The sequence below is a fragment of the Durio zibethinus genome, chromosome 23 (assembly GCF_047325235.1).
Source record: "Durio zibethinus cultivar Kanyao isolate XHJ-2024 chromosome 23, ASM4732523v1, whole genome shotgun sequence".
NCBI lineage: Eukaryota > Viridiplantae > Streptophyta > Magnoliopsida > Malvales > Malvaceae > Durio > Durio zibethinus.
In genome coordinates this window covers 1,555,705-1,573,149 of record NC_143184.1, presented here as the reverse complement: position 1 = coordinate 1,573,149, position 17,445 = coordinate 1,555,705, and the positions used below count along the sequence as shown (strand labels likewise).

At 35.9% G+C, this 17,445-nt stretch overlaps 2 protein-coding genes and 2 pseudogenes across 10 annotated transcripts; 1 reads left to right on the top strand and 3 right to left on the bottom strand.

The window, feature by feature from the left end:
- Positions 1-717: 717 nt before the first annotated feature.
- Positions 718-4,377, bottom strand: LOC111313010 (UTP:RNA uridylyltransferase 1-like; annotated as a pseudogene). Its single transcript, XR_016332361.1, has 7 exons — positions 3,412-4,377; positions 3,302-3,305; positions 3,016-3,033; positions 2,692-2,915; positions 2,168-2,231; positions 1,184-1,379; positions 718-992 (listed from the first exon to the last, which is right to left on the bottom strand). The product of XR_016332361.1 is annotated as a UTP:RNA uridylyltransferase 1-like (transcript).
- Positions 4,378-5,827: 1,450 nt separating this feature from the next.
- LOC111313296 (putative carboxylesterase 9 pseudogene) lies at positions 5,828-7,249 on the top strand (annotated as a pseudogene). Its single transcript, XR_016332324.1, has one exon. The product of XR_016332324.1 is annotated as a putative carboxylesterase 9 pseudogene (transcript).
- A 723-nt stretch (positions 7,250-7,972) lies between these two features.
- On the bottom strand, positions 7,973-10,176 carry LOC111313812 (receptor-like serine/threonine-protein kinase At2g45590). The gene has a single exon (XM_022914589.2). The coding sequence runs from the start codon at positions 10,057-10,059 to the stop codon at positions 8,107-8,109; it is 1,953 nt and encodes a 650-aa protein (XP_022770324.2). The 5' UTR covers positions 10,060-10,176; the 3' UTR covers positions 7,973-8,106.
- A 1,157-nt stretch (positions 10,177-11,333) lies between these two features.
- Positions 11,334-17,321, bottom strand: LOC111313811 (calcium-dependent lipid-binding protein-like). 7 transcript variants are annotated; one of them, XM_089752142.1, is made up of 13 exons: positions 17,147-17,321; positions 16,959-17,056; positions 16,680-16,809; positions 15,658-15,759; positions 15,149-15,199; positions 14,601-14,721; positions 13,849-13,970; positions 13,591-13,689; positions 13,239-13,319; positions 13,044-13,129; positions 12,626-12,851; positions 12,165-12,329; positions 11,334-11,952 (listed from the first exon to the last, which is right to left on the bottom strand). In XM_089752142.1, the coding sequence occupies exons 3-13, from the start codon at positions 16,782-16,784 to the stop codon at positions 11,572-11,574; spliced, it is 1,539 nt and encodes a 512-aa protein (XP_089608268.1). In that variant the 5' UTR covers positions 16,785-16,809; positions 16,959-17,056; positions 17,147-17,321; the 3' UTR covers positions 11,334-11,571. The 7 variants fall into 7 exon arrangements, with proteins under 7 accessions (XP_089608268.1, XP_022770318.1, XP_089608270.1 ...); XM_022914583.2 differs by having other exon boundaries at positions 16,680-16,788; XM_089752144.1 differs by lacking the exon at positions 15,149-15,199.
- Between the last annotated feature and the right edge of the window lie 124 nt (positions 17,322-17,445).

Sequence of the window (17,445 nt, the reverse complement as noted above, 5' to 3'; positions counted from 1 at the left end):
ATGTTCAGCCACTTGTATAGTTGCATGATTTTGCAATCTAAATTATCAATATGATTGTTATTTCGTCTTTACAAGGTCATATTGAGTAAATCCATTAAGAAATTATATAGTATAAAAACTAAATATTACTATTTTTTATTATATAGTATAAGAAAATATGCTTTCGTCATCGGAGGAAAATTATTGTACTTCCATTTTTTTCCTCGTAGAAGTCAAAAAAAAAAAAAAAAAACACCATAGTTATAGAGCTTATAATGTTTTTGCTCTGCCAATAATAACGATACATGATGAATACATGTCTGAGCACACAAAAGCATGATTGTTAAAAAAATTGGAATTAATTTGTTGGGTTTATAAGAAAAACCAATAATTTGCTTGATTTTTAATTATTCTGTAATTTTATTTATAATATTTATAAATATTTTTATTAACCGAATATTGACTTAAATAATCCAACCGATAAAACCATTTGACCCTAAAGCTCAAAGCAGAAATTCTCATCCAATAAAGCAAATATTGTATTTTTCTGTTTTGAAAGAGATTGTTGGGTTTAGTGCAGCTGAATATAAGCAATAGAAAATAAATAATCGTAGGACTTAATTAATTGATTTAAGCAACTCGGTTACAATCATAATTAATTTATGTTGATTTAAGCCGTAAGCCCTAACATACAAATTATGAAGCAAAGGACACTTGAAGATGGGGTGGTGAGAGGAAGCACGCTATAAAACCAAATAGCTTTAACCATGGTTAAATTTTTACACACTTGGACAAGGTTTTGTTAACTAGGAACATAAGGTTCAAAGAGTGTAACACTAGGATTTGGATCATACTGCATAATATCAGCGGCGCGTTCAAACTCTTCTCTTACAACTCTAATGCTGAACTTGTCCACCACTCGGCCAAGGTCATGAGATGTCTCAAAAGGATCCTCTATGCAGATTAAGTGACGATCATTGCCAATTCTCCTCGTCCAGTCTTTTTCTTGCTTACTGTACCAATGGAGGTCATCAATGAGAAACATTTTTTTGTTTATCATGAGATTTGCCTAGACAAAAGAATGGCATTTATCTTATCCCTACTATTCCCCATCCCTACATCTAATGTAGTATTGCTTAATTAAAGAAAAACAAAATTTATTTAAGTAGAGTTCCTGCAAAATATAAGAGTTTGCATCTCTCACCTGATTATGCTTCCTGTGCGAACAGATATTACTGAATTTGGCATAATCATGACCATATGCCCAATAATTAAAGAATGCCCACACCAGTTGAGCAATAGTCCTTGTTACAAGATCCAAAATTACGAAGTTTTTCAACCTGATCAAAGTAAGCACACTCGACATCATCCACGGTGACAGAGTAGGTTGTCTCCATCCCCTGAAAGATAATTAGCAAAAGCATAATCCAAATGAATAACCCAACAACATTTACGGTCATGGTATTTGGTAAGAGAGAAACAAACAGAACCAAAGCTTCTCATGAAATGTTTCATGCACAGGAATAAAGGCTGTGAATAGATGTGACACGAAACTAACCCAATGCTTATTACGGACCATATGGATTTGTCATAGGAAACAAAACCAACAATCATTCATGAGCAAGACCGGTAAAATTATGACTGCAACACCTAACCGATGAAAAATCAAAACTCATTATAAAAAGTCCACTTGTTTCTGTGACAGGTTTTTCCATTCATTAAATTATATAACTCTCTTTGTCGTGTCTGTCCCCCTTTCATTATATTATGCACTTCTCTCTACCATTCCTTTCCATACCAGGGCAATACAAGGCAAGGGCAAACATTTAAGATACACTGTTAATTTACTCCTTTATCCTTAAACACTGTTAATATGTGAGCTGACTAAACAAGACATGTCAAAAACAGTATTAATAGGTGGCATTTTATTTTAAACAATCGATGAATAAAAATGAAAATGGTAAAGAGGCAAATACAATATTATGTTGCCTTTACTATTTAGGAGAAGAAAATTACGACCAATAATAAAGTAGAAAAGGTATGACAAAATCCAAATTATTAAGTTCCATAAGTTTTTGCACCATAGAAACAAAATAATAGAGCATACTGAATTAGCAGATATAGGAATAATATTTTAGTCATAAATTCTTTCTTTCCTGATACAGATGAGAAGCAAAAAAGCACACACCTGCAAGCATGGAAGGATAGGAGGTCTACGCTGCTGTAAGAAATGAATACACATTAAAACATACCTGCAAAGAAAATACAAATTAAAAACAAAAGTTAAGAACACACAAACATTAGCATATGTAGGCGACTTTACAGCTGCAAATTAAATTAAGCCATCCATGGATGTGTCCTCCGTTTTTTTTAGGTGTATAAATCCTACCTAAATTGTCCATCATTAGCTTGTACTTTTATCTATGCTTTTATTCATTACAAAGCAAGCCAAACATAATTGGATTATACTTGATGCAGGACAGCGTGAGGGGCTAGAGTTCTAAGTTAAAGTATAATCTGACATTCATAAGGACATAGGAAAATTGAATGTGATTTGAGTCAAGATTTAGAGTGGGTTCAGTTGGTATGCCAGAGGGCATCCAATAAGATGTAATCAATTGATGTTAATATTAATGGAAGTTTATTTATTCTAAAAACAAAAAGACTACATTGGTAATTATGGGAATAGAATTATAGTTGCAAATAACTCACGCATAGCTAGATAGTGTTCCTTGGTAAGTTTTATTGACTCCTCTGGATTTGGCCCAGTGTTTGACAATAAAAGCTAACTGCCGTAATCTAGCGTCTATCTTTGCATAATTTTGCAGAAGCTTAGTATTCACTACAGCCCAAACATTGTTTATGCATATATTACAGGAAATTCCAGTTGCTGAATCCATAAGCTTTACTATGGGTACCCTAGCACGAGTCAGTGTCTGTACACGAGGCAATTAGCAAGTTATACTTGATTTTTTTTTTTTTTTTAAAGTTTAACAATAAACAATCTACACTTCGGGTGTGATATTCTATAAACACGTTAAGGAAGTATATCATCTGGAAATGATAACAAAATGTTCAATGAAAATATAAAACAAAGATCACAAGAAAAAAAAGAGCATTCAGAATCAAATCATCACACACTAATATAAATCAGACAATGAATCTTACAGGATGTAAAATAAAGATTTCTTTGGGGGGCATGTACTAATTGAACTTGGGCACAATATTTTCTCATCTTGAATTATCAACCACCTACAAAAAACAAAAAAGCATGTACTAATTGCCACTAGGGATTTAGGGGTAATCAACTAATCAAGTTTACAAAACTGCAAAGTGCACAAATTGTCATCATAGCTCATTAACATAGCATTACTTTAAAAAAAAAAAAAAAAAAGGTCCTAAGAAGCAGCTATTAATAAATAGAAAACAAATCAGTTAAAGAAAGCCAAATCAGCAAATTGCCATCTAACATAAAACATATGAAAATCTAGGCAACCACTTGAACACCAAATTAAAAGAAAGAAAAATGATGGTGAGCCCAAATCTAGCCTTCTTAAGTCATCCATTAAGGCTCCTTGATTACCAGCGAATCGGTTAGCCGGTGAAGACCAAGGGTTTTGGGGAAAAACTAGAAAATTAGGAGCGAAAGGCGCAGAGAATGTATGGGGCCAGGGACTCGGGAGATCGCGTTCGTTCAATTGCCACGATGGGAGGAAAGGGACTGTGGGTCCCACCGCTGCAACGGCCGGATCGATGGCGAGGGGTAGCTGCTGTTGCGGTTGCGATTGTGGTGGAGGTATGGTCATGGGAGTCACGCTAGAGAGTAATGGAGATTGTTTTTGTTGTTGATGATCTGGTTGGGCCTTTTGGAGTAAAGAGAGAAGAAATTCGCCACCGTTGGCGGAGGGTGACAGTGGCGCTTCCCCTCCACCGCCTGTCATCGCAGCGGGTTTCTATGACGTTTTACCCTTCAAAGAGAAAAGCGAAAGATAGAAGCACCGCAAGGAGAAGTAATGGATCGCCAAAAGTAGACCTGAAATATCTATCTGATTCGCAAAAAATAAAAATCTAGAGTATTCAATATCGTATCTAAAACCTCGAGAAGTTGCAGTTCAATCTACGTTCCAAAACCGTAGGATCTGGATTAGAGGATGTCGAACGGTGCGGTTTTTCTGTTCCTTCTGGTCGAGTCTGTAGTAATATGTTCACTGCATGACTTCGAGTCTTTGACTAGCTCTACCTGAGCCGGTTCGTTGTTGTTTAGGACTCCGGGCGTACATTGACAATCAATGTGGACTCTCGGTTATAGCCACCAATAGGACACGATTCCTCAATTAAAAGAAAACAAGTGTCAATCAAATAAATGTCTACAGATAAAAATATATGTAAGTTAAATTATTTATTTAAGTTTTTTTTTTTTTTTTAATTTTAAAAAGTATTTTATTGATCCTATTTTGTTCACTTCATATTAATTGAAAACACGTGCAGATTATGAAAAAAGTTTATTTAAAATTTTTTTATTATGTTTAAGGTATGGAGAGTATTTTGAAATTGTTTTGGATAATTTTAAAATTTTAAGTTTATTTTAGAGATTTTTTTGAGTATTTTATAATGATTTTTGGAGGTAGTTTTGATAATTAAAAAACTTTTGAAAATAAAAAAAATAAAAAAAAAGAATAAAAAGATAGATGGCCATTGACGACGAAATATAAGCGAATTGACTCGTCACCATCGGTTAGACTTCACAAAGGTTAATTTTATTTTTTAAAAAATAGTAAAAGTGTTAAAAAATTTTCTGAACTAAAATTTTATTTATTTATTTTTTCACAATTAATTAAATCTTCAATCATTTGTTTTCATTAATTAAATTTTTATTAAATAAAAAATTGTTAATTGTTTTCATCCGGATTAATTAGGTAAAAATATATATTTAAAATTTTAATTAAATAAAAAATAAATATTTAAGAATTCATTTAATTTAAAATATAAAATTCAGAACTTAATTTTATTGAAAAGTTAACAACTTAAATAATTATTAAATTTTTATTTAAAATTATTTTAAACTCTTTTACTTCTCTACATAAAAAATATGTCCAATTGCTAGCACGTGTTGTTAACTAACATTTAACGTTAGAAATGACAAATCAAGTGACAGAATCATCAATTTTTTTTTTTACTTATTCTAAAAGATGAGCAAATTTTTTTAAATTTAAAAACAAAAATAATATCCATTTAAAAATTTAAAGGTAATTTATTCTAAAAAGTACAATGGTGTATAGACTCTCCTTTTGGTTTCATCTATTCCATGGTAGCTGTTTTTTTTTTTTTTTTTAATTATTATACAAAATAAAAATCAGTTTATCAGTATTTTAGAGTTATAAGATTATGGAGACTTACTTTTAATAAGAATTATCAATAGTCAACACTCATTTTTTTAAATACAGTGTCAGAATATATTATCACGGAACTCTCTTTGTTTTCTTTTTTTTTTTTTTAAAGATTTCATAAAAAAACTAATTTTTTTTTATTTTTTATTTTAAGTAATGCCAAAGCTCAAAATACATTTAGGAATGTATGATTATATATAATAAATCAATAAAAATTTGCATATTCTTTTATTGAAGTAATATAAAAAAATAAACTTAATAATTTTTTTTTTTGAAATTATAAAAAATAATACAAAAATTCTGTGATGGCACTGGTTAAAATGCTAGTTTTCTACAAAATTAAGTATACGATTTTATGTTTATTAAAAAAAAATTGTTCAAAGGGTTTTGAAATAAAAAACCATAGAAAAAGTCAAACAATTCTAAGATGGCGTCAAAGAGGCCTAATCTTAAGGCTCCAAAGCCGTTCCACGCATCCGACAATCCAGGTGTTTTCAGGAAATCTGTTATCTCAAATTTCCAACGACCTTGGAATTGGTCACATGTCATGTAAAACCATCGCACTTTAACTATCTTCTTCTTATAATCTACACGCCAAATCTCACCATAAACATGTCGAAATTCGACCCATACCAGCATCTCGGTATACGCCTCAACCCTGATGGTACGATCACTCGCCTCAACAACTTCCCCAACACCGACGCCAACCCCGGGATAATTCCAGGTCTCCCTACTGTCTCCAAAGATGTCACCGTCAACGACGAAACAATGGTCTGGGCACGCATTTTCCGCCCCACCAAACTGCCCTCTAACGACAACACTGTGGCACGACTCCCCATAATATTCTACTTCCACGGTGGCGGCTTCGTCCTCTATAGCGCTGCCAATATCACAACTCATCAACTTTGCTCTGCCCTTGCCAGCGAAATACCTTCCATTGTCATAGCAGTCGACCATCGCCTCGCTCCCGAGCACAGGCTTCCATCACAGTATGAAGATGCCGTTGACACGATCCTCTGGGTGAAGAAACAGGCTTTGGACCCAGACGGAGAAAAATGGCTAAGAGATTTTGGAGATTTTACAAGATGTTACCTTGGTGGGCGTGGCAGCGGTGGCAATATTGCGTTTCATGCTGCTTTAAAAGCTCTGAATAACGATATAAAGCCTTTGAATGTTATTGGTATCTTTTTGAACCAACCAATGTTCGGTGGGCAACAAAGATTGCCATCAGAGTTGACATATGCGACGGATCAGTTGACACCATTACCTGTACTTGATCTGTTGTGGGAGTTAGCATTGCCTAAGGGAACTGATCGTGACCATAGATTTTGTAATCCATTGGAGGATGAACCGTACATGAGAAAGGCCAGTTCGATAGGGAGGTGTTTGGTGATTTCGTTCAATATGGACCCAATGTTTGATAGGGTGCAAGAATTCGTGGATATGATGGTTAGGCAAGGGGTTCATGTTGAAGCACGGTGCGATCTTATGGGGTTCCATAATATCGATCTCGTGGATAAGCAAAGATGTCAGGCCATTTTGAATATTATTAAGGAATTTATCATTTGAAACTAGAAGTTGATGTTTTCCTACAAGTCTTCCGAAATTGGCGATTGATCGAACGTTTAATTCTGGTTCAGATGCTTGAGGAACATGGTATGATAGTAGGAGGGTACAAATTAACATGGTAATAACGTGCAGCTAATATAATATAGATTGGAGCTTTGGAAGGTAACTGTAATTTAATCACAGTTTTTATGGTTTCCATTACAGCAACTTCATTACAGAACATCCATCATGGTCTCATCGACTGTTTATTGCCCGATTTCCTGAAATTTGACGAGTCACTCGTCCTCTCGTTTTTTATGATGAGTAGAGTCATGTTTGTCGACTCATAGCAGCTACTTCATTTTCTTTTTAGTTCCGAATAATTTCTTTAATCAATAATCATGTTTAATTGTCTATGATGATCCTAGCAAACCGTTTATTCACTGTTTCTTTCATGCTAACTTCGACTGTCTTTCTGGGTTGTGTTGCAATTGCATATCAATTCAGCCGAAGGTGACAGTGTGTGTAGTCATAATGCAAAATCAAAGACTGGGACCAAAAGTTGTCCCCTGCTACTGAATTTCACGATACTTGAAATAAAAGTCAGCTACTTTCTGAAAGGTATAAGATAAACGAAAAAGATCTATTCTCTGGGCCCGATAGTTGCAAAAGTCAGGAAAAAGAACAATGCAATGCTTGCCTGAACCCACAGGAAACCAAAAATCAGGTAATTAAGCTTTTAAGCGACAGGCTCTCTATTAAACCCCCAGGAACAAAGCAAATTTATATATATACTTAAATCTAATCAAGGTCACGTCTCCGTCCAAAAAGCAAAATGCAATATATTTGTCGCTTTACATTACTGTTAATCCTGGGATTCCTAACACTCAACACTAGTGGACTCCTGGTAGCAAAGGTCAAGTAGAGTGAGGCTGATCCGAAAATTCTTAAGTCATAGCTGTTAATAATAAGTGTTAAAGGAGGATTTGTGGACTCAAGCAAACACCTAAAAAAGGGGAAAAAAAAAATAAAAAGCAAAACAAGCAAAAAGAGACGCATTTATGAGATAATGTAAGCAACTTTTTTCCCCATTTTTGCAACTATTTGTACATAAGCCAGTAGTGATCAAATGACCTGCAACTAGGTACATACTTTATGATTAATCAAAATGCTAGTATAAAAGATCTAACACTCACCGAGCCTTCTTCCGGAAGTTAAACAGGAAATTGGATGGCGGGGAAGGCGAAAATTCGAAAGGCAAATTTGGTGGCTCAGCCTCACCAGAAAGCATCTCCACAATCTCTTTCATGGTAGGCCGCTTGCTTGGTGATCTTTGCAGACAAAGCAATGCAATGGTAATACAAAGCAATGCTTGATCCTTATCCAGTGAATGAATGGAGGGATCAACAAGTTCCAAAAGCCTCCCATTGTAAGCCAGTTGTCTTGCCCAAGAAATCAAATTTGCCCTCTCAAATTCAGACATTGGCGAGGCCGTCACTTGGAGAGGCCTACGACCAGAGATTACAACCAAAACCAGAACCCCAAAGCTATAAACATCACATTTCTCTGAAAGTAAGCCACCACAACCATACTCAGGCGCAATATAACAAACCGTTCCTCTCATACTAGGCGTACTACTGATCCCACCGCTCTTTGGTATATCCCAACTTGCACAATCTTGGCAATTTCTTCTTCCAATTTTGAATTCACCACTAAATCCATCTAACCACCAATCAATGCTGCCTCTACTACGCTTCTTCTTCTTCTTTTTCCTTTCTACTATTTCTTCATCTCTTTGCCACCAGAATTCTCCATTATTACTCGAACTAAGTCCTCTTTTCTTCTTTTTTTTCTTCTTCTTAGTTAATTCTTCACAAAATTCTTCTTTCCACCACTCTCTCGGCTTCCTATTCCTCTCCTTCTTCCGAATCTTTTCCTTCTTTTGCTCAAAATTCGAACTGGAAACCTTACTGTCATTAATATAGTCAACTGAGCTTGGAGAAGCAAGCCATTCATTTTTGGGTCTTTCTTTTTTAATTTCATTGCCAATCCATTCCATTACATAGTCTTTCACTCTCCCTGATTCAGACCCACCTCCAGTATCCTGCTTCCACCACCAATCTCTTATTGAACCACCCTTTTTATTACCAACCAAATCTCTCCCACTTTCCACACTAACCCTATCAAAGAAACCTTCAGACAAAACACTCCCTTTCTCCACCCCCATCTCCGGTGACACAGCCGGCGACGCCTCCGAATCTAAAACTCTAAGAACGCAGCTGTCTGGTGACCTATCAGCAACCGTCAAACTCGCCCCTTCTTCAAACCCAGTCAAAACACTCTCTGCTTCTTCTAAAATTGATCCGTTATCTTCTCCAAAGAGATCTTTTTTCCTCAAGACTTCGCCTTCTTCAAGCCCTTCAATTAGATCCTCCGTTTTCAATCTAGCAAGCCCAAAATCACCAATCTTGGCCTTGAATTCTCCATCCAAAAGAACATTACTTGGCTTAATATCTCCATGAATAATTGGCGGATCGCAGAAATGATGAAGATACTCCAGCCCTCTAGCCACATCATTTATAACACAGAATCTTCTATTCCACCCCATCAGCTCTTCGCATTTTCTATCCAACAGCGCGTCTTGCACGCTCCGATTTTCCATCAATTCGTAAACCAAAACGAACCTTCTTCTTCTGGAATCTGAAGAGAACCCAATGAGAGGAACAATGTGGGGAGAACCCAAGGCGCGTGATACAGAGAGTTCGTTGTGGAACTCACGCTCTCCTTGCAATGAATCTTTTGAGTTCATAACTTTAATTGCGAGTGGTTGAGGTGATGAAGGGAGACTTCCTTTATAAACTGAGCTGAATCCGCCGTGGCCTAACCGGTTGGAAGGAGAGAACGAGGATGTGGCGCGGCGGAGGAGGGAGTATGAGAATTGGCGGCAGTGACGGTGACGTGGAGATTCCGATGGAGCGGTGCGGTTGCGAGAGAGCTTCCGGTAGATGAAGATGGTTAAGACGGTTAAAAGGATTATAGTTACAGTTATGGTTCCAGCGAGTAGTGGGGGGAGGAGGTGGAGGTGACGATGGTGCTGCGGTGGCGCCTCCACCATAATTTCTGGTGGCGAAAAGCGTGATGGCATGATTGAAAATAAAGAATCAACCAAAGCAAGTTATGATTTCATTTGCTTTCTTTTTCTTCTCCTTGTACCGTTTAGAAGAAGATTTTCCTGCTATTGAGTACTTGAAATTTTGTTTTATTTCTAATTTTATTTTATTTTTTTTTGGATAAAAGAGGGAGGAGTGTTGAGTGACAGAACGAGTGTGGAGAGTTTTTTATGATGGTGTTTGGTTTGTCGACGTGTCAGAATGTGGTTGGAGGGTCACGAATTTAATTGTGAACGTTGAGTCTGTTGGGTTTAATTGTCAATTACGTGATAACTAATGAGATGGTGATTGGGTTAGGTTCTGATTGCACATTGAGCTGTTGGGAAATGTGAAGAACACGCGCCAACGTGATGAACATAGGACTAGTGAGGGGTCACGTGGGATCGAGATCTACAAAAGTTGTTGTCTTCTGTGAAGCCATGGATGGCGCATTAAGGAAGTGGGAATGGACAACGCGCATTGGATGTCGCGTGAAGTGATACAGACTTGCGTCTTGTTTGTCTTGTTAGTATTTGTTTGTTTTCTTCGAATTTTCAACTCTTTAATTTGTTTTCTGTGCCATTTTGTAGTGAACAACTGTGTGCAGTAGACGTTAGCACAGCCAAACTGGCTTAACTGGGTTTAACCCATCGGATACTGCTCATATCAAATAACAGGCAACTAAGTTACAGGTACTGAGTTGTGTCAGACACCATTAGAACGCGCATTGCAAGCTCAAGGAACCTTGGTGCAGGTACCATAATCTTAATCTCTGTCATTCATGGGGCTTGAATAATTTGTTTTGGTACATCTTAATTATATTGGTTGGGACTCGTGAACGATATTTCCAGGCCACTATGAATGTGATGATGATATTCATACAATGCGCTTACTTAAATTAAATAATCTTGGTCTTACCCAAAAGAACTATTGATTTATTCACAATTAGCACTAATAAATTTGTGTTCCAACGTGATAATATTTCCTGAGAGATTGTCTAGGATTTTTTTTTTTTTTTTGGCCAGTGATTGTCTAGGATAGGACAGCCAGTTGATTATAACAACATCAAATTTTGTTTTAGTGAAGTTGGGGTCAAGTTGGATTCAGATCTTTGAGACAGCAAAACGAGGCTGTTTGTCTTCAAGGATTTGATTCCGTTGTATGGACCGGAATATTTTCTTGGATTGGAAAAACTGAGATTAGTCGACATTGCAAATTTCTCAGGATAAAACTGAGATTAGTCGACAGATTAGTTAGGAGTCAGTCAGGATGCGAGGAACTTTAAATGATCTTCAAACGATTGTTACACATTTTAGTTACAAACAGACAATTGAGATACAGGATAACACAACTAACACCGAGCTGGAAAATGGACAATATTTATGCAATCTAATTCCAGACTACCAGAAAGAACAGAAGCAGAGAATAATGAAGAAGCGGACTGTTTTTTGTTTAATAACTAAATGCTACAAACTGAAGGCCAAATTCACTTGCTTCAGCATTGGAGTTTAAAGTGGTTTTGCGCCACCATTTTCTTGGATGCTATTCACTGGAGTCGAGGTTCCACTTCTTTTGCTGGAATGCCCCCCGGTTATGGTCCTGCCCATGAACCTTCCTGCTTTGCTCAGTCCACTGCCAACAGCTCCAAGGCCACTCCCGACGATCCCAACTCCAGCACCAACTCCACTTCCCACAAGCCCAACTCCAGCACCAATACCGGTACCCACCATACCAACACCAGATCCAACCAGCGACGCTGCTCCATCAAGTGCATCCATTGTGCTTCCAATAACTCCTGCTTCTTTCAATCTCTTTCTTTCTTCTAGGATTGTCTTCTCTTCTTCCAAAGCAATCAATTGTTCCTCCTTGCTAAACTGATGGTACAAAAGCTGAAATTATAGAATAGACACTATGTGAATCGGAAAAAAATCAATACTAGACTGAAAATAGAAGATAAGGAAATCCCCATTCACCAGAGTATCAACAAAAAATAATAATAATAATAATTAGATGCGATTATAAGGAGAAAACACTCATTTCTGGCATTCCAATGGTATCATTGAGGTCATAAAATAGATGAAGCTTGAAACAAAATGTCTACCTTAAGTGTACAGCTTCCTCTGTCCTTCTTATCTTTTACTTTAAGTGTATCGAGCGAGGATAGAAGGCTGAGATTAACCTCCTTTGGTGTTTCTGGTTCCAGTTCGATCAAACGGAATTTTGCAATTCCTAGTCTCTTGTCTTGCCCAATGTCCTCATCGAAAACCTGTTTGAAGCCATAATGAACATTAGCAAATGTAATGGTTTTATATATCATAACATTAGCAAATAATATGTAAAAGAAAACAAACAAAAATAAATTCTCATTTGTGATCACATGAGGAAGATAGAGGAAACTTCAAACATGACCACACTATAGAAATGTACAGGAATCCGAGGTATATTATTATTCAGTCAATAGAACTAAAAACTTTTGAAATTTCAAGTTTAAGCACGATATTCAGTAGAAAGGTAAGTATGATAGCATAAGAAAAAAGAGGGATAGAGAAACTGGTTCAGAACCTCTACAGTTATTGCCTGTGTCTCTCTGTCTTCTGCAATCAACTCAAATGTTTGATTCCAAACAGGGTTCAGGTTGTTATCAATGACTTTTGTTTTAACCTTGAAGAGAGGTCGAATGTGCACAACCACATAAGGATCTGACTTTCCAATCATTTCCATGTTCTTTAAATCATTAGCTTTGACTACTGTAACTGTCAGCTTTCCTTCTGGTTTAAGCTCTAATTCACTGCATAGCAAACGGAGAAATAATATTCATCCAACATACCAAGAAATTCTTGACATTCAAACTGAAACCATACCAGAAAATTCTAGACATTTAAACTGAAACCAATTCAAAAACTTGAGTTTTTTTCTTAAAAAATTGCAGTTTACGACCCAAAATGGCAAAATACCACAAAACCAAAAGATTCAGAATTACCTTGTATCGGCCGGTATACCACCAATTGGAACAACGATTCTATGCGGCCACTGAAGCATGTCTGTGACAATTGTATTCACAGTATCCTACAGAATATGATAATCTAGAACATTAATGAGTGTATCTAAGAGTACCAAATCATTAAAGCATGTGAACATATTAAAGAAGTAAAAAACCAAATCCAAGAAAACTTACATCAATCATATCTGAAATTCCAGGAATTGCTGTTAAGCTTCCACCAACAGCCTTCAGAGTGTAATCAATTCTAGGCTTTGGCTGATTGAATTTTGAAAAGAAATCAGTCATTTTAACAAAACTATAAAAAGGTAGATTCATTCATGCCGCTTCACATTCTTTGGAATTTTGATTAAGGCCACTTATAAATAGCATTTAATAGCAAAAGTTGAATGAAACTAAAGAAAAATTCTGGGACAAAGAAAAGAGGACACCATAAAGGTTGGAAACAATATTCTTGTGGCATCATATAACCAAAGCATCATAAAACCCCGGTACACTTGCAGCAATTCAGAAACTACTCTAATGGTACCTCGGAAAGCAGAGCGACAACCACAGCAGAAATACAAGGGATCTCTTCAGCAAGTTGGAAGATGACACGAATAACAGTGAAAACTTGAAGATCCTTCAACTGCATCACAGAGCAACACACTAATACTAAACCAATAATCTCATGTCATAAGATTCAAACTCTAAAGACGGCAAAAGAAATATACCACTGTACAGTGTTCAAATATAATTAATTTAAATTTAATATACATGAAAAATTTGAAAGGTTGTTGACGCACACCTGAATTGGTATTGAAGCAACAAGGGCTGCTTCAACACCTAAAATTATACTTGGATCACCGCCCCACCGGAAATCAATATCCATTGTGATTTGACCCTTCTTAAGGCTCTGAACACGAATACCTGCAGTCCATAGATAATCATGCAGGTAGAGATACCAGCAGTCCATAAGTAATCAAGCAGGTAGAAATGCTTAAAAGGAGGAGCTCACAATAGTTTACAGAGAATTTTAAAAAATCATATTGAGCAGTAAAATGGTCACTGGTAACAAACAACCAATGATCTATTGCATACATTGAGTCTCATGGCCTAACATCTTGCAAATAACCAAGTTTAAGTGCCCCTTCGTGAAAAATGGTTGCAACAAAAAACTAGGCACCGGACTATCTCCACAAAAATTTAGATCAATAACTTTGGAAAAAAGGGGAAATGTGACTTGAATGAGCTAAAACTGCAGAGAAAACAAACCGCAAGAGAGATGGTAAGAAAGATAATTGAACAACCATGGCCTCAAGAAGCTTGATTATCCTTTCAGAAGATAAAAAGCTTCTTTAAGTAAATGATTCACAGAACTAGGAAGACATATAGATATGTATACATTTATGTAGCATGTATATGGACTCCTTAGGACTTAAGAACATGAAAAACACCACTGGCTGGAAGAAGCCCATAACAATTGCCTTGCTAAAAGATACAGCGGTTATACCAAGTAAAAGAAAGCAAAACGAGGTTGCATTTTCCATTGGGTCATACCTTCAATCTTGGGAGCCACTGTGCCAAGAGTCAATTTGCTAAACTTAAGTGAAGTTATTCCTGGAGGTCGGTATTCTTCCAAGAGTGGTTCAACAGATTCTTTAATCACCGCTGATGCTGCCTGAAAATAACACATTAAACAACCTTTGGCTTGATACTTTATGAATAGAATACTCATTATGGGAAGCCATTTAAAGTTATTACAGATTTTCACTCCCTCATGTGTTTCCCATTCCAAAAAAGTCTATAAACAGGAAAACTCAATTTGGTTCCATTACAATATAAGATGTAGAATTATCAACAACCAAAAATATTTAAATACATATTGCATATAGAACAAATGAAATTTTTGCCACTTAACAAAACATCAAAAGAGCTGAATAAGCTGCTTAATCTAATCCATTCTAGACTTCTAGTGCATAACCTCAGTTACACAAAAGCCACACTGCGAACTTTTTTTAGCTTTACTAGCATAATCTCTCTCAGCCTTCTTCAAATAAATAGATAGCAACTATCATGAATCTTATTGCAAAGAACAAGTAGCTTACCTCTGCAACAGAAGGCCATAATTTGCTCAATTGCTTGTTTAGCCATTTCACCTAAAAGGGCCAACATAGTATAATATGGTAAACAACTACAAAGCATGAGATCTTAATAGCAAAATTGTAAGTACATTTTTTCTGTACCTCACACATGCTGATGTATCTAGTCTTTAAAGATGCATATTTTAGACACTAAAAGCCAATGTTGAATAATGAATATGAATTTAAACCTCAAACAAATTGGTATAGAATAAAATTGCCATTCAAGAAAAAAGAAATCATAAGCTAATTGTACATGCTAATTCAGAAAAGGAATGGATTTTTTTTTTTCAATTATAAGGTATACAACCGAAACAGATCATATTTCAAACATTCTGTGAGGAAAGAATTTCCACTATTACAAGTGAACCAAGTGTACCAAACTTTGCAAATATTATATATAGTACATACTAACAATCACTGCAGTCTACGAGAACGTTAACAGGAGTACAAATTAAAGGCACCATTACACCAACCTGTTCATAGACAGGGAAAGATATCCATTCAGGATAATTATCACCACAAATTTTCTTCAGATCATCTCTGTTAAGAGACCCAAGAACTTTTATATCAGCTGCCTGTCAAAGAACACAAATATAAAGATTAATAAGAAACCAAAAAGTTGAATGCATCTAAAAGTTTAAAAGTTGACTAAGTCACAAGATCTAAATTACCCTAGTGAAAGGTTAAGTGATATAAAGATGAACTAAAATTTAGTTTATTACCTTAGTGACAAAGCAAGGGACATGTGCTTCTCCCACATTTTTGCATCAAACACTCAAATATATAATGAACTTAAACACAACCCATGAGAACCTTGTACAGTAAGCATAGAAGAAGATACTGTAAAATCACCTCAAAATGCTAATTTAATTTCTTACTACGGCACAACCAAGTATAATCAGATTTTAAATGAGAATGATAAATAGTAAAATAAAAATCCTTCTTCTCCTAGGGGATGCTTCAGCTGACACATCACTTGTTCAAGGACATCCAAAATTAATATTCAACAACTAACTCATCCACTGATAACAAGTGCAAGGTTGTTTAACGAGTTGATTCCTTCACTAACCTATAAAGCTATTGCTTAAACTCAATTCAAAACACAACAATATCTGGCCAGGTTGGTCTTGGTTTGAATCAAATATGATGTTCACTGCCTTGATCGATAACATAACAACTGCCTTAATGTTCTGCACAAAATTTACAATATCTCTTCAGGGGATTCTCAGGTTTCAAATTCCTACACTACAACTTTTAAGTCCACTCTCTAAAACCCGAAATATTGATAGTTAAAACTTAAAACCAAAAATTAAGGCAAAAAGTTGAAACAACTTCAGAATTCTCTTTAACTCATTTCATCAAACAATGTAAATAGCAAAATTAACAGGAAGTTTAAGGAGTTGCGATCAATTCAACGAAGGAATAAGAAATTGAACTAATCAAAGAAATCAAAGCAGATGAAGAACTTTGAAAAAAGTTAAGGAAATAAAGATACCTTTGCGATTCGCTTAGTGCTTCGGTACCTCATCATATGACGCCAGCCCGCCATCAATGAAATCCCGAAGATCATCCCCATCAACATCCCGGAAATCAGCCCCATTCTCCTGGAAGCCAAACAGAAATACCTTGAAAAGAAATAAATAACGAACAAAACGAATTCCAAGAAGTGTAAATAAAGAAGCCACCGTAGAGCGAAGGAAAAGAGAAAGAAAGAGTTACAACGAAATTGAAAATTGTAAAATTATGGATCGGATAGAGAGAAAAAGAAATTTACGTTTAAAACACTTTGATTTCTCTTTCCAAATTATTCAGTGATTTAATTGCTTCAAATAAAAACGTCTCTATCAAACAAGTTGGATGTGGGCGTTGGGACTGGAAAGAAGAAATGACGATGAAAAAAAGAATTCAAGAAATGTAGGCCAGCGCCATGAGGAAGAGAAGAGAAGAGAGAGCCTCCTCTACCTTGCCTTTGAATCTTCCGCACTGAATTTTCTCTTGTTTTCTTTTAATTACACACGTCTCTCCGCTTTGCTTCTATTAGAGATTAATCAAGAAAGAAATTAAATAAAAATCTTTTTCAGTAAGCTTGAGTTCCGCAGAAGGAAATTTTGTAATTTTCTCTGTTTTTTCGGTTCTTAAATCTGAAAAGGCCGACAGAGGTTTTTTTTATACGCCTAAGGACGGGGAGAGTTTGGACTTGGGATCGAGGGATCGAAGGATCGGACCCCTTTTATGGGTCCATGTTTTGAACCGGAATGTAG

What these genes read in the sequence shown, in the direction of transcription:
- LOC111313811 (XM_089752142.1), bottom strand. Translation starts at nt 16,784, where the DNA reads ATGGGGCTGATTTCCGGGATGTTGATGGGGATGATCTTCGGGATTTCA. An exon ending in TTGTCGCTCTGCTTTCCGAG is followed by an intron (nt 13,320 to 13,590) that starts GTACCATTAGAG and finishes AAATTCAATCAG; the next exon opens with CCAAAGCCTAGAATTGATTA. An exon ending in CACAGGCAATAACTGTAGAG is followed by an intron (nt 12,330 to 12,625) that starts GTTCTGAACCAG and finishes GGCTTCAAACAG; the next exon opens with GTTTTCGATGAGGACATTGG.
- LOC111313812 (XM_022914589.2), bottom strand. Translation starts at nt 10,059, where the DNA reads ATGCCATCACGCTTTTCGCCACCAGAAATTATGGTGGAGGCGCCACCG.